Below are 25,957 nucleotides of genomic sequence, written 5' to 3'. Positions count from 1 at the left end.
AGCTGTTGGGGAATTACAGAATGTGGAACAAATACTGTTCCCAGCTTTTGACTAATCCTTTCTAGTTTAATGGTCTTCTTGGACTCGTGGGCCTGTGAGCCTCTCTGATTTTAGTGTCATCTCCAGTGAGGGTCCTTTTTGACCCAGCTTCCAGGGGATTTGGGCAAATGGCATCGTCATCCATCTGGTCAGCCAAGCCAGATGGCGCCCTTTTCCTTATCTGAGCCTGTAGTTGGTTGGTCATCAAATCCTATGGTTCTTTCAACCCCATTGCCTGCTCAGCCGTCATTTACTGGTGTTGGTCCCTCTTCTCCTTCCTCTATACAGCAGCCCAAGGGGTCTTTCTGAAATGCCCATCTGACCATGTTACTCCTCTGTTTAAAACCCTTCAGTGGCCTGTCCCTGCTTTTGAGGTAAAATTCAACCTCCTTGGTGGAACATTCCTGACTCTTCATTATTTACCTCTAACTTCTGTTCTCCCCTCCCCGGTTCTGCACATGAGGAAATGGAGTCAGAAGTTGCTGGTTAGTGGCAGAGTCAATAAAAACATATTTCTCTATGCTTTTGCATGGTGCCTCACATTTTGTTGTTTTATTTTATTTTTTTTTAGTAAGGTTTTATTTATTTATTATTTATTTATTTTTTTGGCTGCGTTGGGTCTTCGTTACTGCGTGCGAGCTTTCTCTACTTGCAGTGAGTGGGGGCTACTCTTTGTTGTGGTGCGCGGGCTTCTTATTGCAGTGGCTTTTCTTATTGTGGAGCACGGGCTCTAGGCGTGCAGGCTCAGTAGTTGTGACATGCAGGCTCGGTAGTTGTGGCTCACAGGCTCTATAGCACAGGCTCAGTAGTTGTGGCGCACGGGTTAGTTGCCCCGTGGCATGTGGGATCTTCCTGGACCAGGACTAGAACCCATGTCCCCTGCATTAACACGCAGATTCCTAACCACTGTGCCACCAGGGGAGTCCTGTTGTTGTTTTAAAACACTTCCATTATCCCATAAAATTATTTCCTGTTTGTTTGTAATCAATCCTGGTACCCAACTCCCTGGTTGCCCCTGCCTGCCAGGCAACCACTGATAGGTTTTCTGTCTCTATAGTTTTGCCTTTTCTAGAAATTTCATCTAAATGGAATGATATGATATATAGTCTTATGTGTCTTTGTCCCTTCATTCATCATTTGAGGGTCATTCATGTTGAATGTGTCAATATCAATTACTTTTTTTTTTTTTGGCCATGTTATGTAGCATGTGGGATCTTAGTTCCCCGATTGAACCCATGCCCCCTGCATTGGGAGCACAGAGTATTAACCATTGGACCTCCAGGGAAGTCCCAATATCCATTCCTTTTTATTGCTGAGTAATACTCCATTATATGGATATACCATGTTTTATCCGTTTACCAATTAACAGACATTTGGATTGTTTCCAGTTTTTGTGTATTTTGAATAGTTTTGTTGTGAACGTTCACATATAAGTCTTTGTGTGGACATGTTTTCATTTCTTTCAGAAAATGTATAAGAGGGACTTCCCTGGTGGTGCAGTGGTTAAGAGTCTGCCTACCAGTGCAGGGGACACGGGTTTGAGCCCTGGTCTGGGAAGATCCCACATGCCGCGGAGCAGCTAAGCCCGTGCGCCACAACTACTGAGCCTGCGCTCTAGAGCCCACGTGCCACAACTACTGAGCCCAAGTGCCGCAACTACTGAAGCCCGTGCGCCTAGAGCCCGTGCTCCGTGACAAGAGAAACCACCGTAGTGAGAAGCCCGTGAACCGCAACAAAGAGTAGCCCCCGCTCGCCGTGACTAGAGAAAGAGCACGCACAGTGACGAAGACCCAAGGCAGCCAAAAATAAATAAATAAATTAAAAAAAAAAACAACTACAAAGTTAAATAATGTACACTTAACATATAGACCCAGCAGTTCTACTTTTTTTTTTTTTTTTTTTTTTTTGCGGTACGCGGGCCTCTCACTGTTGTGGCCTCTCCTGTTGCAGAGCACAGGCTCCGGATGCGCAGGCTCAGCGGCCGTGGCTCACGGGCCCAGCCGCTCCGCGGCATGTGGGATCTTCCTGGACCGGGGCATGAACCCGTGTCTTCTGCATCGTCAGGCGGACTCTCAACCACTGCGCCACCAGGGAAGCCCTCTTACACATTTTTAAAATTTTTATTTATTTATTTATTTTTGGCTACCTTGGGTCTTCGTTGCTGCACGCGGGCTTTCTCTAGTTGTGGTGAGTGGGAGCTACTCTTCGTTGCGGTGCACGAGCTCTGGGTGCATGGGCTCAGTAGTTGTGGCACATGGGCTCTAGAGCGCAGGCTCAGTAGTTGTGGCGCATGGGCTTAGCTGCTCCGCAGCATGTGGGATCTTCCCGGACCAGGGCTCGAACTCGTGTCCCCTGCATTGGCAGACAGACTCTTAACCACTGTGCCACCAGGGAAGTCCCTATCTTTGTAGTTTTAATTTCCATTTTTTCTAATGGCTAATGATGTCAAACATCGTTTCATGTGCTTATTTGCTATCCGAATACCTTTTGGTGTGGTCTAGGGTTTTGAACATTAGGTAGGACTCTTGATAGATACTACCAATTGCCTTTTAAGAGGGCTCCAATAGTAGCTTTAAAGTTGGATAATTAATTTTATTTATTTTATATACAGCAGGTTCTTATTAGTTATCTATTTTATACATATTAGTGTATACATGTCAATCCCCGTCTCCCAATTCATCCCCACACCCAGCCCCCCGCCGCTTGCCCCTCTTGGTGTCCATATGTTTGTTCTCTACGTCTGTGTCTCTGTTTCTGCCCTGCAAACCGGTTCATCTGCACCATTTTTCTAGATTCAAAGTTGGATAATTAAAAAGTGATAGCTAGGGCTTCCCTGGTGGTGCCGTGGTTGAGAGTCCGCCTGCCGATGCAGGGGACACGGGTTCATGTCCCGGTCCGGGAGGATCCCGCGTGCTGCCGAGCGGCTGGGCCCGTGAGCTGTGGCCGCTGGGCCTGCGCGTCCGGAGCCTGTGCTCCGCAACGGGAGAGGCTGCAGCAGTGAGAGGTCCGCGTACAGCAAAAAAAAAAAAAAAAAAAAAAAGTGATAGCTAATTTAATGAGTGTTATTAATTTGGAACATATGCAGGCCCTGGTTTACTGTTGAGGGTGCTGCTAATTAGGGTTCTCAGGTGATCAGCTCACTGAAACTCCCAGGCCAGTTCCCAGTCCCACTCTCTTTCTTGTTACCCCACAGGTACAGCTACACAAAGAAAACTGTGCCCTCCTGCTTTTTGGGGATATAGTGTATTTGATGTTCATTTTCCTAGTTCAACAATTCTAACAATTGCCATCCTGATTTTTTTAACTTTTTTTTCCTTTCATCGTGGTAAAAAGCACATAACATAAAATGACATACTGATTTTATCCAAAGCATAAATGCAGTTACTTTAGGAGTCAAATATTTCCGTGAGGCTTATTGTGAAAAATAGCAGTCCCAGGGCTTCCCTGGTGGTGCAGTGGTTAAGAATCCGCCTGCCAATGCAGGGGACACAGGTTTGTGCCCTGGTCCGGGGAAGATCCCATATGCCGCGGAGCAACTAAGCCTGTGCGCCACAACTGCTGAGCCCATGTGCAACAACTTCTGGAGCCTGTGCGCCTAGAGCCTGTGCTCCACAGCAAGAGAAGCTACCACAATGAGAAGCCCGCGCTCTGCAACGAAGAGTAGCCCCCGCTTGCTGCAATTAGAGAAAGCCTGCGTGCAGCAGGAAAGACCCAGCACAGCCAAAAAATAAATAAATAAAAAATAAATAATTTCTAATAAATAAATAAAATAAAATTGGGTAGACAGAATACACACACACATACAAAAACATGCTGTTTAAAAAAAAAAGAAAAAAAGGGACTTCCCTGGTGGCGCAGTGGTTAAGAACTCGCCTGCCAATGCAGGGGACACAGGTTCGAGCCCTGGTCCGGGAAGATCTCACATACTGCGGAGCAGCTAAGAACATGAGCTACAACTACTGAGCCTGCACTCTAGAGCCCACGAGCCACAACTACTAAAGCCCGTGCGTCTAGAGCTCGTGCTCCACAACAAGAGAAGCCACTGCAATGATAAGCCCGGGCACTACAACGAAGAGTAGCCCCCGCTCACTGCAACTAGAGAAAGCCCACGCTCAGCAACAAAGACCCAACGCAGCCAAAGATAAATAAATAAATAAATATATTTATTAAAAAATAAATAAAGAAGCAGTACCCTGGTGTATCATCCCCCAGACAGTACCTTTTAATAGTTACCTTCAGAGGCAACCTCATTTCTTTTCTTTGAGCTGTTTTATGTTTACTTCCAGATCTAAATAACTATTATCTATTGACTTTCCACTGTGAGAGCTGAGAGTTTGGTATTCTTTCAGCTCCTCCTTCCCACTCGTTCTCTGTTTGTCCCAATGTAGTTATAATTTTTGCTAAATTGATATTCAGTGTTTCAGTAGGCAAGTCACTTAAATTCTTTGTGCCTCTGTTTTCTCATCTGTAAAATAGGGATAACGATAATACCTCCTTTTGAAGGGTTGTGATGAGGTAAACACATAAATGTTCATGTTAGTTAAGATTGTATGTTGACTTTATTAGGCATGTGTAAACACTGTTCACAGTTGAGCTATGCGATATACTTTGATTGCTTTTTCTTTCTTGAATAACTTTATTAATAATTATCTTATTTTTGCTTTGTTTTCTTTTTTTTCTTTACTTTTTGGCCACGCCTTGCTGCTTGCAGGATCTTAAGTTCCCCGACTAGGGATCGAACCCGTGCCCTCGGCAGTAAAAGCGTGGAGTCCTAACCACTGAACTGCCAGGGAATTCCCTTGCTTTGTTTTCTATGTACTCATCCTTTTATGCCCAAACTTTCTCCCAGTAGTATAATTTTCCTTTCTGAAGGAAAGGTCAAAACAATCAGCTATTCTGTCAGTTTCATCTTCTTGGAGATTGTCTCTGGGATCATTTTGCCCTGCTCCAGTCTGGACTGGGTGCCTTCTAGACCTGCTGTGTATCTGTCGTCCTGGGATTCTTGTTTATTGTCTGTAGACTTCCTTCATTCCTCTTTTTTTATTGGGTCTTCCATTTCCTGCATCCCATGTATTCCTCTTTGGTTCCCTCCCTCTTTGGTGAAGCTCATCCTTCCTCACTTTCCTGTGAGAGGGTTTGTGGGAAGTAAGGTTTTTGAGACTTGGCTTGTCCAAAAACTTCTGTATTCTATCCTCACACTTAAGGCTGGATTCTAGTTTGGAAATCACTTCAGAATTTTGACATTATCACTCCATTTTCTTTTTAAGTCTAGTACTATTTTAAAGGCTTTGATATTTTAAACTCTAGTACTATTCGTATTCTTTAAAAGAACCTTTTTGTTATAACATAGACACACAAAACAGTATAAAATGTATATGTATAGTTTAAAGAAGAATAATAAAACAAATGCTCATAGACTCACTACTCAGCTTAGGAAATGGAACATTACCATTACTTGGAATTCCTTATGTGTTCCTTGATTGCATTTGTTTTCCTCCTTCCAGAAGTTTCCACTGTCTTGAATTTTGTATCAGTTACTCTCTTGCTTTTCTTTATAGTTTTACCACCTACTACATGTCCTTAAAATATAAATTCTTAGTTTTGCCTGTTTTTGAACTTTATACAATGGAGTCATAATGTGTTTATTCTTTGTGACTTGTCTTTTTGCTCAGCATTGTTTTTGAGATTCATCCATTTTGCATGTAGCTGTAAGTTCATTCATTTTCACTGCTATACAGATTCCATTGTGTAAATACATCACTACTTACCCATTCTTCTGCTGATAGGCTTTGGCGTTGTTTCCAGCTTCCTTCTATTGTAAGTAGTGCTACCTGGAACATTCCAGTAACTGTACTCTGGTGCATATGCTTATTTTTCTCTAGGGTGTGTATACCTGGGAATGGAATTGCTGGCCATCAGCCATCAGGTGTGTCTAGCTCTATGGGTAATGTCAGATTCTTTTCCAAACTAATAGTGCCAGTTTACATTCTCATGTCTTGTGTATTAACCAATTTTTACATCTTTGACAATCTGGTTGGATTGAACTAGTCTCTCACTATAGTTTTAATTTGCATTCCCCTGATCACTGCTGAATGTGAGCTTTTTTCATTTTTCATTGGCTATTCATGTTTCCTCTTTTATGACCTAGTAATTTGTAGGAATTCTTTATATATTCTGGGTACTAACCATTTGTCAGTTACATGTATTGCTGGTCTCTTAGTTTGTGGGGTTTTTTCCACAATACAAGTTCTTAAATTTAATGTCAAATTTATCTTATATTTTCTTTATTGACTGGTGCTTTTTGTCTCATATTTAAGAAATTCTTCCTTTTGCCAAGGGTTTAAAAGCTATTGCTGATAATACTGAATTTCAATTTTTTTTTTTAATAAATTTATTTATTTATTTATTTTTGGCTGCATTGGGTCTTCGTTGCTGTGTGTGGGCTTTCTCTAGTTGCAGCGAGCGGGGGCCACTCCCTGTTGCGGTGCACAGGCTTCTCATTATGGTGGCCTCTCTCACCGTGGAGCATGGGCTCTAGGCACGCGGGCTTCAGCAGTTATGGCTCACAGGCTCTAGAGCGCAGTCTCAGTAGCTGTGGCGCACGGGCTTAGCTGCTCCGCGGCATGTGGGATCTTCCCAGAACAGGGATTGAACCTGTGTCCCCTGCATTGGCAGGCGGATTCCCAACCACTGTGCCACCAGGGAAGCCCTCAATTGTTTTTTATTTACTGATTTGGAATCCTGTAATCTTTCTCAGTTCTCTTAATTCTAATAATTATTTGTAGGTGTGTTGGGTTTTCTTCACACTCGTCTCATATGTGATTAATAATAATTTTCTTTCTTTCTATCTAGATCTTATTTCATTTTTTCTTGCTGTAATGTGTTGGATAGAATCTCCAATATAATGTTCACTTCATCTGATTTTGGGTGAATTTATTTGCTAAAGATTGTTTTTAATATCCTTTAATCTCTTTTGTTTATTTACTTATTCGGTTGCATTGGGTCTTTGTTGCTGCACGTGGGCTTTCTCCAGTTGCGGCAAGTCGGGGCTACTCTTCATTGCGGTGCGTGGGCTTCTCATTGCGGTGGCTTCTCTTGTTGTGGAGCACGGGCTCTAGGCGCGTGGGCTTCAGTAGTTGTGGCACATGGGCTTAGTTGCTCTGTGGCATGTGGGATCTTCCCGAACCAGGGATCAAACCCATGTCCCTGCATTGGCAGGCAGATTCTTAACCACTGCGTCACCAGGGAAGTACCCTCCTGGTGGACTCTTTAATCTCTGCAGCATATATACTGATATCACCACCTCATCACCCGCCCTTCATTCCCAGTTTTTGGCTACTTGTACTTCTTTTTCTTCCTTTACCATTTTTTTCCGTTTCTTTTTTGGACTGGTCTTACCAGAGGTTCTTCAAGTTTTTAATCTTTTGAAATAACTAAATTTTATCTTCATTGATTTCTGTTTTATATTTGTTTCCTAATTCATTGATTATTGTTCTTTATTATTTTTATTCATCTACTCATTTGGAGTTTATTTTGCAGCCCTGTTTCTAATTTTTTAGGTGGATGCCTGTCTCATCTTTTGTCTTTTTTTAATGCATTTCTCTCCAAATATTGCTCTTGCCATCGCATGAGTTTTGATATATAGTTTTAAAAAAATTACTCAATTCTAGATTTTTTTTTAATGCAGACCAAGCGCAGACCTCAGGCCCAGCAGAAATCTGCATTCTTTTTGTTTGTTTGGTTTTGTTTTTTGGCCTTGCCATGCAGTTTGTGGAATCTCAGTTCCCTGACCAGGGATTGAACCTGGGCCATGGCAGTGAAAGCCCAGAATCTTTACCACTAGGACACCAGGGAACTCCCTAGATATTTTCTAATTCCCTTTTGCTTTAGTCTTTTACCTGTGAGTTTAAAATTTCTTAGGGTTCAAAAATCTTTTTTCTTTAGTTACATTTTTTTTTTTTTTTTGCGGTATGCGGGCCTCTCACTGCTGTGGCCTCTCCTGCTGCGGAGCACAGACTCCGGATGCGCAGGCCCAGCGGCCATGGCTCACGGGCCCAGCCGCTCTGCGGCATGTGGGATCCTCCTGGACCGGGGCATGAACCCGCGTCCCCTGCATCAGCAGGCGGACTCTCAACCACTGTGCCACCAGGGAAGCCCTTGAGTTACATTTTTGTTATTGAAATTTCTAACTTGATTGTACTGTGGTCAGAGAATATTGCCCTTTTGGTACCAGTCCTGTATCAAAATATCAAAATATAGTCCTGTATTAGTTCATTTTCTACTGCATAACAAATTATCCCCAAACTTAATGGCTTAAAGAGTTATCTCACTTTTTTAAAATTAATTAATTTATTTTATTTCTGGCTGCTTTGTGTCTTTGTTGCTGTGCATGGGCTTTCTCTAGTTGCGGCGAGCAGGGGCTACTCTTCATTGCGGTGCATGGGCTTCTTATTGTGGTGGCTTGTCTTGTTGAGCACGGGCTCTAGGCATGCAGGCTTCAGTAGTTGTGGCATGCAGGCTCAATAGTTGTGACTCTTGGGCTCTAGAGCGCAGGCTCAGTAGTTGTGGCACAGCGGGCTTAGTTGCTTCATGGCATGTGGGATCTTCCCGGACCAGGGCTCGAACCTGTGCCCCCTGCATTGGCAGGCAGATTCTTAACCACTGTGCCACCAGGGAAGTCCGTGTCTCACAGTTTTTGTGGGTCAGAAATCTGGACTCAGCTTAGCTTGAGTTCCCTGCCTCTGGGTCTCTTATAGGCTGTGATCAAGGTGTCAGCTGGTAGGGGAGTCATCTTAAGGCTCAACTCAGGTGAATCCACTTCTAGGTGTTGGCCTCTTTTTCTTCTTTAATATTTATGTATGTATGTATGTATGTATGGCTGCGTCAGGTCTTAGTTGCGGCATGTGGGATCTTCGTTGTGGCACGTGGGCTTCTCTCTAGTTGTGGCCCGTGTGCTCAGTAGTTGCAGTGCATGGGCTTAGTTGCCCCTCAGCATGTGGGATCTTAGTTCCCTGACCAGGAACCCATGTCCCCTGCATTGGAAGGTGGATTCTTAACCACTGGACCACCAGGGAAGTCCATGTTTGGCCTCTTAATATTGCTTACTGACTTGGCAACGTCATCAGTGCATTTAAACAGATTTACATATATTTACCCCATCATTTTTAGTTATTTTCAACAGAAGGGTCAGGGTACTTAATCGGCCAAACTGTTATAGAGAAAAAAATGTGTCTGCTTAAGCTACTAAGGACCTGAACTAAAAATGAAGAAATGATTTTGTGAGAGGAAAATATTTTTTAGCCCAGGAAGCTGTATGAATTAGAGTCCAGTGAGGAGACCAAAAGCAATGTTATATATTTCAACAGAGGGAATTTAATAGAGGGAATTGGTTACACAGGTGTGGGAGGGCTGGGAGGCACCAGGGTAGCCTAGCGATAGTAATTGCAGAAAGCAGTCCCCTTTCCTAGGGCTGGGGACACAAAGGGAGAAGACTGGGGTTTCCAGAACCTAGATGTGTGGAGGAGAGTTCCTGTGAGGCTAGTGCTCAGATCTCTGAGAGGAATTTCTGCTTGAGTGCTGCTGCTAGCTCTGAAGGGCCCAAGGAGAGCCCTTATGTGGGAAGGAACAAGCTTTCTCCTACCTTCCAGTCACCCTCTAGTTCCCCTGTTGTCCAGTCCTAACAGCTGGAAAGAGGAGAATGTAGTTTGCAGAGCCCTAGCCCCAGCATGTCTAAGCAGAGTATAGAAGAGTGGATGTGACGGGGAGAGACCATCGCTTAATTTAAGAGGTTGACCCAGTGCCCCTGGAGCCTCAGGAGGCCTGCCCAACTCAGCCAGTGTAAGTCACAGAGGTTATAGGGTCATGACTTACACTGCTGCTGCCAACCATGACTTCAGAACTTCACAAAGAACTTATTTATAAAACTGGTATGAAATAACAACTGTTTCTCCCTTTTTCTTAGAATATGAAATATTACCAAGGTATCCGGGCTGCTGTGAGCAGGGTGAAGGACAAAGGACAGACGGCCTTGGTTCTTGACATTGGCACTGGCACAGGACTCTTGTCAATGATGGCTGTCACGGCTGGTGCTGACTTCTGCTATGCCATTGAGGTGAGGCACACTCTTCACATGTGTGTCCTGTGTCCTACGTGGGAAGTCCTTTGTGTCCCTTGCACTCTGCCCATCTGTTTGTTCACAGACAGACATCCATGCCAAGCACAGGGTCAGGTTTGGAGAACACAGAGATGAATCAGACACAGTTCCTTTCTCCAGGAGCTCATTTTCTTCCCTGAAAACAGTGGTTCTCAGCCTTGGCTGCATGTCAGAATCACTGAGGAAATTTAAAAAAGCTAATGTCTAGTCAGTCGTTGTCATGTCCTCCCCCCACCTACCCATTTTTTTTTTTTTAAAATCAGGGGTGATATTATTATTTATTTATTTATTTATTTATTTATTTATTTATTTATGGCTGTGTTGGGTCTTTGTTTCTGTGCGAGGGCTTTCTCTAGTTGTGGCAAGCGGGGGCCACTCTTCATCGCGGTGCGCGGGCCTCTCACTATCGCGGCCTCTCTTGTTGCGGAGCACAGGCTCCAGACGCGCAGGCTCAGTAATTGTGGCTCACGGGCCCAGTTGCTCCGCGGCATGTGGGATCTTCCGCGTCCCCTGCATTGGCAGGCAGACTCCCAACCACTGCACCACCAGGGAAGCCCCCCATTTTAATTATTATTCTGGGATATGGCCTGGGCATTGGGATTTTTGAATGTGCACCAAAGTTGAGATTACCTTAAAGGTCCCCACAGAGCCAGCCATCTTACTACATTTACCAATAGTTCCGCAGTCTGCCATTTCTTTCCTTTAATAAAACATTAAACATATATTATTTTTCTGATAATGTAAATAATACATATCCTTATACGAGATTTGGTAAATATAAAATAAAAATAGTGTGTTAACTCAAAGTTAACCATTGTTAAAATTTTGGTGTATTTTCTTCCAAGCTTTTGGGAAAGGGGTCATGTATTTAAGCACTTTGCCCTACAAAATTTGGTTCATATGGTGATTAAGTTGCAGATAACAAAGTCCCAAAATAACAGTGGCTTAAACAGATAGAAGTATTTTGCTTTCTCACATGAAGTGTAGAGGTCAGCATTCTGGGTGTTCTACCCAGACTCCTTCCAGCTCCCCCGCCACTGCTTGTTTACAGGGTGGCCCTCATGCTTATGGTCTAGAAAGGTAGGCATTTTAGGCTGAGGGAGTACCGTGGTGTGTTTGGGGAAGTGTCATCCAGAGTTGTGGCAGAGGGTTGTCATGGTAGAAAAACACAGAAAGGTGGATTATAGCTAGACTCCGGAAGACCTGAGTGTCTCAATAAAGACTTTTAACTCTAATATCTTGAGTTAGGTGTTCTTAACTTGAGGTAAGAATAATGGGCTTCAGGTCTCCATAAAAGTCCTGAGAGGGGTGTGTGCACGGGTGCGTGCAATTCTGTACACTTGCCTCAGGATTTCATTAAATTGATTAAGAGCCGTTTCTTTGCCTTTGTGGGAGTCTTTGAGCTGATAAAAAGAAATCAGTGTAGACTCAAATAGATTTTTCTTTTTTTTTAATTTTCTTCCAGAAACATTTTAATAAAAATTGGCTATTTCCAAGAAACGCCCACTGCATGCCCACCAATAAAAGGGAACCATAACAAAATAGAAAATTTACCATATGGCTGTGATTTAAATAAAAAAACCTAGTGCACACTCAAGCACACCAGCGAAGTCAAATATTAAAGTTACATTCTTTGTTATGGGCTATGACTAGGATTCTGAAGAGACACTGAAATAAAACTTAATACAAATGCTGAACTATTCAGGTCAAAGAACCTCTACAGAAGCATCTGACCTCAAAGGCATTCCAGTTTGAGACTCAATTTCAGAGTGAGGCATAACAAATGAACACAAGACATACAGCGTGAAAGGAGGGATTCTGTAATTCCTAACATACTCTGAACCTGATAGAACAAATCTACGGTTTTTTTTTTTTTTTTTTTTTTTTTTTGCGGTACGCGGGCCTCTCACTGTTGTGGCCTCTCCCGTTGTGGAGCACAGGCTCCGGAAGCGCAGGCTCAGCGGCCATGGCTCACGGGCCCAGCCGCTCCGCGGCATGTGGGATCTTCCCGGACCAGGGCACGAACCCGTGTTCCCTGCATCGGCAGGCGGACTCTCAACCACTGCGCCACCAGGGAAGCCCTGGAGAGGAACATTTATTCGCTGTTCTTGAACCCTTTGATCCCTCTGAGGCCTCTGCAGTGGAATTGAATTTGAGATTGAGGCTTAGACTCTGGACGAGGCTGTGAAGCTGGTACTTTAACAGCATGAGGTGGTATCCCAGTAACTGGAATAGCTCCACTGGGTGGAAGGTTCTTGCTGGTCACAGATGTCCAAGAAAAGGTTCTCAAGTCCTTCTGCACTGTCTGGGCTATGTCTGCAGGCGCTGGAGAAGAACTCTTCTGAGCATCCTCAGGAGCAGTTTCTTCCAGTACTGGCTCAGACGTTTCCTCTTGGACTTCAGACACAGGTTCTTGCTCCGGTTCTGGTTCAGGATCAGGCTCTGGTTCAGCAACAGGTTCTTCTAAATGTTCTTCTAAGTCATTGCTGACAGTTTGATCATAGAAAGTTCCAGAATCATCAGGTACCACCTCAGGTGTCTGCTGTCTTTCTTCAGGTTCCTCTACTTCTTCAGATTCTTCCTCAGGCTCAGGGACAAAGCCACCAAAGACCTCATCTTGGTATCTGAAGATATCATTGTGAACATAGAACTTATTTTCAGTAGAGCTCTCAGGAGCAAGGACAAAGGTCTGCATGAATCTCCTTAAAGCCTGGGTGTTATTAGAGAGCAAGCCCATCACCTGGACCACCACACGGTCATTCAGAGTGGCATGAGCATCAACATGACGGATCTTAGAGTGGCAATTGGTGAAGTTTTGTGACATCACTTTCCTATGGATTTCTTTCTGTCCCTAGACTGCATCTGCTGGCTTTCCATTTGAATCCAATCCCGCATGGACATAAGAAGAGTTCTTTCCATAAAATCTGTGTAACATGTCTGGGGCCTGGTTCAGCAGTGTGTAATACTGTCTCACAAATTCCCGCCTGACCAGCAGGCGACTAGGCTTCTCCATAACCATTGCTTTGGTCGATTCAGCCTGCACGGCTGAGCGGGAGAGGAGCAAGCTCTGCTCCACAGCACGGCAAAAAACAAAAAACTCAACTAGATTTTATCTTTGTAAATGAAGAAACTAAGACCCATAGAGTTTAAAGATGTAAGTCCCACAGTTAATAAGTAGGAGAGCTAGACCTGGAGCTTGGTCTTTTTAGTTCCTAATATGGTGCTGACTCCACATTGGTAGCTTTGATGGCAGGGTGTGCATGTATGTGAGAGTTAGTTTTCTAGTGTGGGTGTCTGGGGTGGAGGCAGGGATGCCATTGACTGGTAAGAGGAACTCAGAGGAAGATAACTTACTTTGCAGGAAAGACAATGCATTTCATTTTGGACGTGTTGAGTATGAGAGAGACAGGTCTTGTGGCAGGAGCCAGTATATACGTGGACTGCTAATTAAAAATATAGGGTGAGAACATACTTTTCGATAGAATTGGTAGGACTGTACTCTTAGGTTTTTCCATATTTTTACATCACTTACCTGGATTTCTAATTCTCTTGCTACTCTCGCCTGTGACTCTCAGACCTCTTCCATTTGATTCTTGACATCTTATGGTGGCCTCCCAGTTTTTGTTTTAGTGACTACCTGTTTGATCCTCTGTTCTTGTCTGTGGATTGCCCTGTGGTTTCAGCTCTGCCTGAGCTGCATGGCAACAGGAAAGACAGGTGCAGAAGAAAGAGTGAGAGAGAACCTGCTGGTCCCTATAGACGGAAGTCTGAACCTTGAGAGAGTTGCATATATAGTGGATTTGGGACTCACTTGCTAAAGATGTGACAGGTGAAGCTGGCAGTGTAGGAGGCTGTCCACGGAGAGAGAGTACACTGAAAAGAGCAGACCTTGGAACACACCTATGTTCAGGGGGCTGAGGGAAGAAGAGTGGCCATAAAGTCAAGTTCAGACAGACACGAAGAGACCCTAGAGGGTAGGGGCAGACTGCATAGAAATCGTGAGAAAGAGGGAGTGGTCAGTCGGTGTGGATGTTATAGAGCAGCACTGTCCGATAGAACTTTCTGATGTTGAAAATCTTCTATGGCTCTACTGGCCAGTATGCTGGTCCCTAGCCACATGTGGCTGCTGAGCACTTGAAATGTGACTAGTAGGCCTGAGGAACTGAATTTTGGAATTTTATTCAGTTTTCATTTACATTTAAATAGCTACATATGGCTACTGTATTAGCGCAGGTGTAGAAATTGAGCAGGATGAGGACTGAGAAAGCTGTGGGTTGGCAGCGAGGAGGTTATTGGTGACCCCCCTTTAGGTGATATTTTCAGGAGAGTAAGGTTGAGGAATGGATGGAATATAAGAAATCACAGACATTGACTGTAGGCTTCTCTTTTAGTACATTTGAAAAGGAAGGAATATTTAGGGAAAGTGCATTGGTTACAGTGATTTCTGTGGCAAATGCCTTGAAAACAAAGCATGGTCCTGGCTTCCTCTCTTTCTTTCTCCTTTTTAAGGGCAAAAAGAACTTTCTAGGCATCTCTAGCAGACTTCTCTTTAGGTATCATTGGCCAGAATAAGGTTAAATGCCATTTAACTTACCTCATTGACCTTAGACCAGACAGATGCACCACTTGAAAGAAGGTCAGTTCCCCAAACTGATTTGAGGGCCAGGAGAGGACACAGAATGATGTTGGGAAGTCAGCTTCAGTGTTCATTCCAGATAGTGTTTGGGGTGAGTTCTTGAGTTCTTGGTGGCTGAGGAGGAGGCTGTGAATGACAGAGCCTGAAGGGTCAGTGGAAGAGATGAATGATAAGTCAGGAGGCAGGAGGGCTGAGAGGATGGTGTGAGCTTGTGATACTTCTGGGGTGGAGGTAAACTGATAGGTGAGAACTGAGGGTTTGAGGCCCTCAAACTATGAATACATCAAAACCATCAAGCCAGAGACTAGAAATAATTTGAAACAGATTGTGAAGATTTTTTTTTCCTAGCTGAGCACATATGCATTCTTCATAGAAGAATATAGCATTTCCCTTTTGACTATAATAAAAGAAATACGTGATCACGGCAGAAAATATGGGTGATGCAGAAAAGGTCTTAGTAAAAAATGGAAATCTTGTCATCGTGACCAGGCATTTTATCATTTTCAAAAATTTCCTTTCTCTGTGTGTGGCCGCATGTGCATCTTTATGTTTTATGCAGTGACGTGGTTGGAGCTGTGCAATCTAAGTTGGGCAGGCTGGAAAGTAAGAGTTGGAGAAACTTATGTTTAGGGACATGTGAAGGGTTCAGGGAAGACTTCTGTTGGGGGGGATTTGTGCTGCCCTGGAAAGTTGGGTTTGCTTGCAGGTGGGAGTAGGGCAGGGAAAGCTCAGGCTTGCCTCCTGCACAATGAGGACATCCGCGTGGCTGTAGCGTTGGTTGTGTGTGTGTATGTGTGTATCGGGTGGAGGGTGTGGGAGGGGAGTAAGGCTGGGTAAAGTAAGGTGGTCCACATTTTGGAGGGCCTCAAATACCATAAGAAAATATAGGCTGTGTTCTGCTAGCAGTAGGGATTTGAGACAGTTTTGAGCAGGAGAGTAACCTGCTGCTCACACTTAACATCTACTACAGTTACAGTCTCACTTTCCTCTAGAAAGCGCATACACTTCCTGTCCCAGTTCACAGATCATGGTTTTGTGAGGCAAGTCCCCTTCCTGGTTCCCTCTAGCATAGCACTGGCACCTGCCATCCTTACTAGGTAGTGCAGCCTCCTTGGGAGCCCCCTGCATCCCTCCTGTGCCTGGCATGTAATGGGAAGGCCCAGCTGCAAGTTAAACCCAGTGGAATTTCATCCTTTTGTATTCATTTCCAAGACACACATTTGGAGAAGTATTTAAGTTACATAGATGAAGTCTTGTTTATTTATCAACTGAACCCAAATCAGCCCAATGAAGTATTTTGCCTGTATCAAATGGTAACAAAGGTACATTTTGTGTATTCAGGAAGAAATTCTGTAGTGTAGGCCTCTTTTAGTACAAGTCATAGGACCAGAATCAAGGCATATCTTGGGTTTTAGGATGTTTTTTTTTTTTTTTTTTTTGCGGTACGCAGACCTCTCACTGTTGTGGCCTCTCCCGCTGCGGAGCACAGGCTCCGGACGCGCAGGCTCAGCGGCCACGGCTCACGGGCCCAGCCGCTCCGCGTTATGTGGGATCTTCCCGGACCGGGGCACGAACCCGCGTCCCCTGCATCGGCAGGCGGACTCTCAACCACTGCGCCACCAGGGAAGCCCTTAGGATGTTATTTAATTTATTGCTCATTTTTACTTGGGTTTTGTCTCTAATTTTTAGGTTTTCAAACCTATGGCTGATGCTGCTGTAAAGATTGTGGAGAAAAATGGCTTCAGTGATAAGATTAAGATTATCAACAAGCATTCCACTGAGGTGACCATAGGGCCAGGTAAGATCAACACATCCTGTGTCAAAAGCTTTACTTGCTCTTGTAGGAGAGAGGAAAAGGTTTATTCCAGTTTGTGGAATAGATGTACCCAGGTAATCACAGAGACTGGGGCCTCTCCATGTGCTAATCTGAAGATAAGCACTTTGCTTTTCTGTTAGTTTATTTCTCTACTAGTTAAAACAAATCAGGAATGAGTAAACCAGAGCTAATCAAGTATAAGAGTGATGATGCAAACAAATGAAACCTTTTGCTTAAGCAAGTTGGAATTCAAAATTTATCTGAATTTTGAGTTTTATCAGATAGAAGTAAAACTAAGTTGATAGTAGAAAGAGGTTTGCTTAGTTCCGATATCCTGTCTCAGTATCCAGTGTGAGAGATTTGCCTGTGTAGCTCGGTCTCTCCAGGTTTTCAGAATATTTTTTATAGTTTAGGAATTTGAATCAGACTTCTAACATTTCACATGCCACTGATACTGGAAGAGCACAGTGGACAAGAAGCTTCTAGGGGGACTTCCCTGGTGGTACAGTGGTTAAGAATCCACCTGCCAATGCAGCGGACACAGGTTCAAGCCCTGATCCAGGAAGATCCCACATGCCACGGAGCAACTAAACCCGTGCGCAACAACTACTGAGCCTGCGCTCTAGACCCCGCGAACCACAACTACTGAGCCCGTGAGCCACAGTTACTGAGCCTGTGTGCAACAACTACTGAAGCCTGTGCACCTAGAGCCCGTGCTCCGCAACAAGTGAAGCCACTGCAATGAGAAGCCTGTGCGCCGCAACGAAGAATAGCCCCCGCTTGCCACAACTAGAGAAAGCCCACAACTAGAGAAAGCCTGTGTGCTTTCTCCTATTGAGAAAGCTCCCCTAGCTCCCCCTATTGAGAACCCTTGTTCTAAGCAAGCTTTAGCCATACTAGTACAGTGTGACCTTTCTGGGGTCTCTGCTGAATGCCTGGGCACTGGCTAATCAGAACTAGAATGTTTCTTAGTCCTCTGAGCTCTGGCAGTTGTTCAGCTTATAGCTACATGGTCATCCTTTGCCCGGCCTTCTAGAGACTTAGCCTGTGTGTGTGTGAATATAGTCAGCAAGAGACATGAGGGGAACCCTCTGCAGATTTCTGAAGCCCTTTTTCTGTGTAACTTCCTGTCCGGCGCTCTCCCTGAAGTGTAGCCTCCTCCACTCCCTTGAACTCTTTGCTGTCTCCTTATTCAGCAAGACACTTTGCTTGGCTTCTCACTCTGTGTACCGAGTACCATGGTCTGGAAAGTGCCTGCTGGCTGGAAGCCAGGGCAGTAGTAGGGGTCACTTTGTTTCCCATTGTTCAACATCTAAAACCACTTGTTTCATATGTTTTGCAAGGTTTTCTAGTTGATTATGGTGGTGGATAAGTCTGATCCCAGTTACTCCATTTTGGCCCGAGATCTTGAGAGAGCGGAGACTCACCTGCCGAGCAGCCTTTGCCGTGTCGCTCACTCTGTGCTCTGCCCTGTGCCTCCTCCAGGCTGTGTGTTGTTCACGCCAGCCCCCTCTTATGTTTCTTAATATTTTTCTATGTAGTGCTTATGACTGCAATAATGAAGTAATTATGTAATTATGTATTTAATGTCTGTATCCCCACACAGCTGAAGCATGAGCTCATGGACTGTGTAGTCTTATTAATATTAATTCCATTCCATAACTTGGCACAGGGCCTGGCACATGAAAGAATTCAGTCATATTTGTTTAGTGAGTAGATTGTCAGCTTTGCTTGGTCCTTAACCCCTTGTAAATGGGACTTTGTTTCTACTTCTTCAACTTGACAAGTGGCTTCCTCACTGCCCGGGCTGATGGTCTTTTCCCTGCTTTACAAACACTGCAGCTTTGGTACTTCTGCCATTGAGTCCTTCTGAAAACTCTCCCTTCCCAGGCCTCAGTGACATCTCCCAGTCTTGGTTGTCCTTTGCAGCTTCCTTTTTGCTCCCAAATGCATATTTCCAAGCTTCTGTTCTGAGCCCTTTTAAAAAATGGCATCTGAGTTTGTTGCCTATTCCCCAGAGATGGATTACATGCTGAGACGTGTAGCAGCCAACTTGGGGTGGCACTTATTCATTCATCCAGTCATTTGGTGAAGACTTCTGAGGCACCTGGGGTAACTGCCCCTCCTCTGGCCCTGCACCCTCTGTACCCTTATACATTAGTACTCAACAGGCTCTCAAAAAGTATTTGTTGAAATTCATTAGATCATAAAGCTTTATTTTTGAAGAAGATTTGGGCAATAAATCATTTTAAGTTACATAATTGGCTTAAAAATTATTCAGAAGGTAGAATTGGTAGGGCTTGGTGATTGATTAGATGTAGGGTGACAAAAAGGGAGGAATCAAGAATTTAGCTAACATTTGCTGACTGTTACTGGGTGCTCAGCATTGTTCTAGGCGCTGGGGTGCAGTGGTGAACAGGCCAGTCAGGGTTCCTGTTCTGGAGCTGGTCAGTGATGCCCAGGTTTCAGGACTGTGTGACTGGTGATGCTGTTCATTGAGAAGAAATGTTGGACAGAGAAGCAGGTGTGTGCAAGTGGGGTGGTTGGCTTAGTATGGGACAGTGTATTTCAGTTGGAGTTTGGCATGATATCAGAGAGGATGGGCAGTGACCCAGGAGGGTGGTCTCTGTGCCAGGAGACAGAAGTTTCTTCTCAGCCTCCTTTCACGTTGTGCTGCCATTGAGGACATGTGTACTTCATAGGAACTGGATAGGTTTTACCTTTGTTATTTGAAACACCACCAGGTGAAGCAGATCTTGTAACCTACCACTCTTTTACAGATGAGGTGACTTATGGTCAGGACTGAGGGTTCAGGGCTAGAAAGTGGGATCCAGGCCCAGCTCTCTATGACTCAAGGCTCAAGCTCCCTCTACTGCGTCCTTCTTTGAACCTCTTAATGCTGCTCTTTTCTCACTTCATCTGTGATACTTGTCTTCTGTGTAGGGAAGATGAGTGGGCTTTGTCAAATTGTAATTCATGAGCCATTAGGAGTGTTTACAGTTAATTCTCCATGATGAATACCCCTTCCAAAGTCAGTTTTATCTGGGCTCATTAAAAATTGTAATTGTAGAAGTAATATTACTTTACATTATATTATAGAGGTTTAAAAAATAGAGTTAACAGAAAGACCTTCCATAATCCTACTGTCCTTAAAAAACTATTATTCGGGGGATTGTTTGGTAGCAAGAAACTAACTTAATTAAGGGGGATTTAGTGTAAGGAACTGGGGTTTCTGAATCCTGGATCTCAGTTGTATCATTGCGTATCAGTGGAATCAGCCTCTCTCTTGCTTTAGTTTTCTCCCCCTCTCTGCAGCCTAGAAATATCTGAAGTACCAGCATTCAGTTTTGCTTTTCAAATAATTTTTGCTAATTTAATAGTTAATAGTTTAATTGTTTGTATCTCTCTAATTGCTAATAAGAATAAAAATTTTTTCATGTATTTGATTGATTTGCTTTCTGTTTTGAATTGTCTATTTGTATTTTTGCCTGGTTTTCTTCTTGGGTGTTTGTAGTTTTCTTATCAGTTTTACAAGTCCCTTGCATTATTAAACATACAGAAAAATTGATAGAGTAGTATGGTGAACACCCATGTTCTCTTAACCAGGACTTAGGAGTCACTCGTTAGCATTTTGATGTATACGTGTTATGTCAATGTGGATTTTATTTTATTTTATTTTTTCTGAACCGTTGAAAAGTCAGTTGCAGACATGATGACACTTCTAAATACTTCAGCATATGTATGTGCTTTCAATTTTAGTGACCTATTAACCTTTTATCTTTTACATATTTGCTGTTAATATTTGTTCCAATCTGTTGCTTGCTTCTGACTCTTTCCTTTTGTTTCTCAGATGGTGACATGCCATGCCGTGCCAACATCCTGATCACGGAGCTGTTTGACACGGAACTGATTGGGGAGGGAGCACTGCCCTCCTATGAACACGCACACAGGCATCTCGTGCAGGTAGGGGACTGAGGGCCTCCTTCGGGCAAATTGCTGTGATCTCAGTTGACTCACACAGCTCTCATTGACACACCACGCTCTACATAGCCTGAGCCCTCAGTACCTCTCTGTACACCTTAGGGCAACCTTTGATTCCTACGAGATTCTGACTGTCCTCAATTATGACTCTGTGCCTCTTGAATGCCACGTCTTAGTAGGTTAGAGTCAAAAGACTAGAAACTATCTTCAAATTGAATTCAGCAAACATTCTTTTAATGTCACCTGTGTGTAAGGTGTTCTAGCATCCAGGGAGAAGTATAAGCCATTCTTCTTGCTTCTATATCCACACTAGTCAGCAGTAGTAAGGACTTGATGGGCCAGATGGAGAGGTAGGCAGAAGCACCACTGACATTTGGTTTAGGGCTGGTGGAAAAGGTCAAGGCTCAGGAAGGAGATGAGGGCATATGTGGAGAGGGTGGAATTTGGAAAGGCACTGAGGAAAAGGAGAGATGTCCCAGGTGGAGGACCTGTTTGGTAGGTCAGTGGGAACACCAGCCTAAGGTGCTTGTAAGCTAATGTGGAGAATGGGGTGGAGGATAGAAGACCTTGAATGCCAGGCTGTTCCAGATGAAGGAGTTTGGGTGGTGATAATCTTTGGCAGGTTTTTGTTTTTTTAATAAATTTGTTTGTTTGTTTTTATTTTTGGCTGTGTTGGGTCTTCGTTGCAGTGCACAGGCTTTTCTCTAGTTGCGGTGAGTGGGGGCTACTTTTCATTGTGGTGCTCAGGCTTCTCATTGCGGTGGCTTCTCTTGTTGTGGAGCATGGGCTCTAGGCACGCAGGCTTCAGTAGTTGTGGCACGCAGGCTTCAGTAGTTGTGGCACACAGGCTCAGTAGTTGGGGCTTGCGGGCTCTTGAGCACAGGCTCAGTAGCTGTGGCCACAGGCTTAGCTGCTCCGCAGCATTTGGGATCTTCCCAGGCCAGGGCTTGAACCCGTGTCCCCTGCATTGGCAGGCAGATGCTTAACCACTGCACCACCAGGGAAGCCCCGACAGTTGTTTTGAGAAGGGAGAGATATGCTGAAAATTTTAGCTCAGAGATGTTGGTCTTGCTTTTTTATGAACATAAACTGGGAGGTGGAGACTCAGAGGCAAAGGCCGGCTGGGGAGGTGTGAGTGTTTGCTGCTTCTGCTGGCACCTGCCATGTGGGCACTGTTCACATGAGCCCGTAACTGTCTTGGCCCGGTATTCTTTTGAGGGGTACTTAGTACCCCTGGAGTGAGGAAGGGGGCTCCTTCCAAGGCATTTGGGGCCCGCGTCCACATTACTCATGAGGTCAGCATGTGATGGTGATCGTCCTCCAGCTCCCCATCCTGCGTGAGATGTCTTGTCTCCAAAATGCAAAATTCTTCCTAGTAACTTTGGTAGAAATTATTTCTATTTCTCCACATTAAAACCATCAATTAGATGAATCCCTGAAATAGAGAACAAGGATATTCAGAATTATGTTAATGTTGTTCAATTTGTCTTTCTCTAATTCATCTAGTAATTAAAAGGTGCACAGGCAGCCGTCCTCAGCTTCCTCTCCCAGCTGGCCCGTAGCAGCCAGGTGTGCACTGTCCACTCTAATCACTGTCCCCATCTGCCGAGCTTGAGTCTCAGCTTGAAGGAGCTATGGCGGCACACAGTCTCCATTACCCTGTCCCTTTTCCTGCCACATTGGAGGTCATGGAACTGGGGTGCTGGAGTGTCTGACAGATAGTCCATGTGGTATTGCAGTGACCCAGGAATTGATCTCAGAAGACACGTTTATTGGTGCCTTCATTTTGCAGAGCCTTTTCTGAGTACCAAGAATATGAGGGTGAGCTCCTGGGGAGGCAGGTAGGTGGGCAGGTGGTCACAGTACAGTTTGAGGTCCACGCTGATGGTGGTCGGTGGGGTGAGGTCCTGCCCCTCTGGTGGGAGAAGGCGGGGAGGTTGGGGAAGATGAAGCATGAGCTGAGTCAGTCTTGAGAGTGAGCAGGGTTTGGCCTGGCAGCTGGGGGGAGTCGCGGCAGAGGAGGTCAGCCTGCACAAAGATGTGAAGATGAGTCAGATTATGGGTGTGTGGGAGGCAGGGTAAGAGAGAAGGCTGAAGGGCTGGGCAGGGCCTGACCAAGAAGGGCCCCTGTGCTCCAGAAGGCAATGTGGTAGCTCAGAAGGATTTTAAGCAGAGGATCAGTGTCAGATTTATGCAGGCAGGCATGTGGAGAGCAGCTGGGGTGCAACACTAGGGGCAGGAAGACTAGTTAGAAGGTGGCTGGAGTTGTTCAGGTGCTGGGCTGAGGTAGGCCTTAGTCAAGGCCATAGCAGTGGAGCCCAGAGAGGTAGACTCGGGGAGGGGGAAGGTGGTCAAGGACTTCTGTTACTTAGATGTGGAGGCATTGAGGATGATGCCAGGGTTTGAGGTGTAGGTGACTGGCTTGGATGGTGGTGCTCCCTGTTGACTGGGAGGAGGACCAGGCCTGGGAAGGTGGGGGAGAGGTGAAGGTGACTTGTTTGGTTTAGACAGACTTTGAGCTGAGGGTCAGCCAAGTAGAGAGGACCAGGAGGCATTTGGGTACATGTATTTGGTAAATGAAGATGGAGTGGTTGAGGTCAAATGGGAGAGTACATGGTGGGAGAAAAAGATGGTCCAGACCAGGTCTCTGGGGAATTCTCTCTGTAAGGGATGGGCAGGGGAAGCACAGCTTTGTGAAGGAGACAGAGAGGGAGAGCAGTGCTTCTCATCCAGAGCTGTGTCTGGAGACAGTTTTGATGTCACAACTGAGAGGTGGTGCTACTGTCATGTGTGGGTAGAGGCCAGGGATGTTACCAAACATCCTACAATGCACAGAGCAGCCCCCACAGTAAAGGATCACCTGATCCAAAAGGTCACTAGTGATGAGGTAGACAAACCCTGTGCTTGTGCTTTCTGTGCAGTAGCAGCTGTGAGTGTTCTCTTCATGGCTGGGCCCCTAGTGCCTGGCAGGTAGAGGGTGTTGGATGAATGAGGCAGGAGGGAAATCGGATGAGGGACTGCAGCCAAAGCCAAGTGAGGAGTGTGGTCGGCAGTGCCAGGTGAGGCCAGGAGGTCAGGTCAGTTGAGGATGGCCACTTGTCCAATTAAGATAGAATTCACATACCACAGAGTTCTTCACCCTTTAAAGTTTCCAATTCAGTGGCTCTTAGTACATTCACAAAGTGTGTGGCAATCACCACTTTGTAATTCCTGTTTGTCTGATTTTCTTTTTTATTATTTAAAAAAATGGAAAACCAAAAGTGTAATTTTCATTCAATAAATATCATTTGATCCTTAGGCAGTTTTGTTGCAGAAAGTAAAGTCCATTATTTTAGAATGATGGTAGCAATTCATCAACCAAGTAATCAGTTTTCACACAGTTTCAATAATTGCAGCAATTTCCTTGAACTGTCTAGAAATTCTGAAACTGTGGAATTGTCATTTCGAAGGACTTGTTCTTTACTTGGCCTGAATGATCTGCCACTTTGAGCATCACTGCAACATAAGGATACTTAAGTGATCTGCAGCTGTCTGAGCGCACAGCCATACCCAGCTTCCACTGAAAATCTATGAGCTAGTTGGTGACCTTGGCCTTAGCATCCAGCTGTGGCTCACTACACCCCTCCATAGCAGCGCCCTGGAATCCCACCACCCACTCAGGTGGAAGCTCCTGGGGCAAGGTTTATTTTTGAAATATTCAAGAGTGTCAGGTAGCTAGGAACTTACCTGACATAAGTCGTCTTAGGCATAATGTGTATTCTTTCTGAAGTCTGGTTTCTTCTGTTCCCAAGGGCATTGGCTGAAAACAGTTCACTGTCCTAATAGTGATAAGGCATTAGATGTTACTAATCTATAATACTATACTAATAATACTATACTAATACTATACTAATATTTATATATTTATATATGTATTATATATAAATGTAATATGTAATATTATATATATAATATATATATTATTGTATAATATACTAATATAAATATTAGTATATTTATACTATACTAATGTTTATAATATAAATATTAGTATATTTATACTATACTAATATTTATACTATACTAATACTATACTAATATTTATAATTACTATACTAATATTTATTCCCTAATATTAGGGAATAAATCTCTTTTGCTCAATGGGAATTACTGTGGGTCAACGTAACTGGTTATTTTTTTGTTCTTTTGTTTTACTTTTTTAATATAAACTTAGAAAAATTGTGAGGCAGTGCCTCACAGAGCAACCATCTACGCACAGCTGGTGGAGTCCAGGAGGATGTGGTCATGGAACAAGCTGTTTCCCATCCGTGTTCAGACCAGCCTTGGAGAGCAAGTCATTGTCCCCCCCTTGGAACTGGAGAGGTGTCCTGGTGCGCCCTCTGTCTATGACATTCAGCTGAACCAGGTGTCTCCCACTGACTTCACTGTCCTCAGCAACGTGCTGCCTATGTTCAGGTACCAAGGAGCCACCCAGGGTCATGGCGTTTGGAGACACTTGGTGAATTGCGGTCTTTGGCAGTTCTTTTTGAGTTCATTTTGACATCAGGAGTCCATTGCAAACAAGTCTCATTGCTGGTGAGGTCACCATAAATGCTTAAAGATGGAGTGTGTGAGCTTAAAATATGCTTCAGTTCCTGAATATTCTTCCGCAGTGTGGACTTCAGCAAGCAAGTCAGTAGCTCAACAGCCTCCCATAGCAGGCAGTTTGAACCTCTGGCATCTGGCCAAGCTCAGGTGGTTCTCTCCTGGTGGGATATTGAAATGGACCCTGAGGGGAAGATCAAGTGCACCACGGCCCCCTTCTGGGCACACTCGGATCCAGAGGAACTCCAGGTAAGAGGCAGGAGCTGAGCACGTTTTCGTGGAAATCAGGAAACTTGTCCACTTTTGGTCCTGGGAAAGGAGCATGTTGAATCTTAGATTCCTAAGAATTTAGAGATAGAAGGGACTATGTTAGAATCAATGTCAAAGAAGAGTTTAAAAGAAAAAAAGGCAAGGCTAGCTGTAGTAAGATATAAGATAGACCTTTCAGGCCAAGTTCATGGTCAACACCAGTGGTCACAGTGAGCCATAGGGCAGCTTTGGTGTGCTGGCTCTCCCCTCGTCCTGGTACAGCCACTCTTAGACCTGCCCACCGAGTAATCCAGGGGTCCTCAGATTAGCTTGTGATAGAGAACTACAGCCTGTCTACAGCCGCATTTTCTGTGACCTCAAAATCTACCTTCTTCAGCTCAATGGAAAGTGGGGAGGATGTGAACTACAGAAAAGGAAATACATATTATATTCCTTTTTCTTTAAAAATATTTTTCTTAATTTTATTTATTTATTTATT

General features: G+C 44.4%; 3 protein-coding genes across 7 annotated transcripts in view; 1 reads left to right on the top strand and 2 right to left on the bottom strand.

Annotated features, from left to right (window-relative positions):
* PRMT7 (protein arginine methyltransferase 7) overlaps positions 1–25,957 on the top strand; it is a 49,399-nt gene that overhangs the window by 7,816 nt on the left and 15,626 nt on the right. For all 5 annotated transcript variants that reach the window (XM_049703980.1, XM_033434227.2, XM_004273194.4 and 2 more), the window contains 5 exons: positions 10,001–10,150; positions 16,518–16,626; positions 20,495–20,607; positions 24,839–25,080; positions 25,278–25,458. In XM_049703980.1, the coding sequence (XP_049559937.1) occupies positions 10,001–10,150; positions 16,518–16,626; positions 20,495–20,607; positions 24,839–25,080; positions 25,278–25,458 (795 nt within the window). The remainder of the gene's footprint in view (positions 1–10,000; positions 10,151–16,517; positions 16,627–20,494; positions 20,608–24,838; positions 25,081–25,277; positions 25,459–25,957) is intronic.
* LOC105748145 (ras GTPase-activating protein-binding protein 1-like) lies at positions 12,273–13,274 on the bottom strand. The gene has a single exon (XM_049704009.1). It carries the CDS (start codon positions 13,014–13,016, stop codon positions 12,288–12,290), a length of 729 nt encoding a protein of 242 aa, XP_049559966.1. The 5' UTR covers positions 13,017–13,274; the 3' UTR covers positions 12,273–12,287.
* On the bottom strand, positions 23,998–24,284 carry LOC101287319 (COMM domain-containing protein 6-like). The gene is given in 2 exon segments (XM_049704014.1): positions 23,998–24,040; positions 24,042–24,284. Coding segments are annotated over 2 exon segments (174 nt in total). The 5' UTR covers positions 24,173–24,284.

Source organism: Orcinus orca, chromosome 20, assembly GCF_937001465.1.
Source record: "Orcinus orca chromosome 20, mOrcOrc1.1, whole genome shotgun sequence".
NCBI classification, from domain to species: domain Eukaryota; kingdom Metazoa; phylum Chordata; class Mammalia; order Artiodactyla; family Delphinidae; genus Orcinus; species Orcinus orca.
The sequence above is the reverse complement of the archived record's forward strand: the minus strand, read 5'-3'. Positions and strand labels throughout refer to the sequence as shown.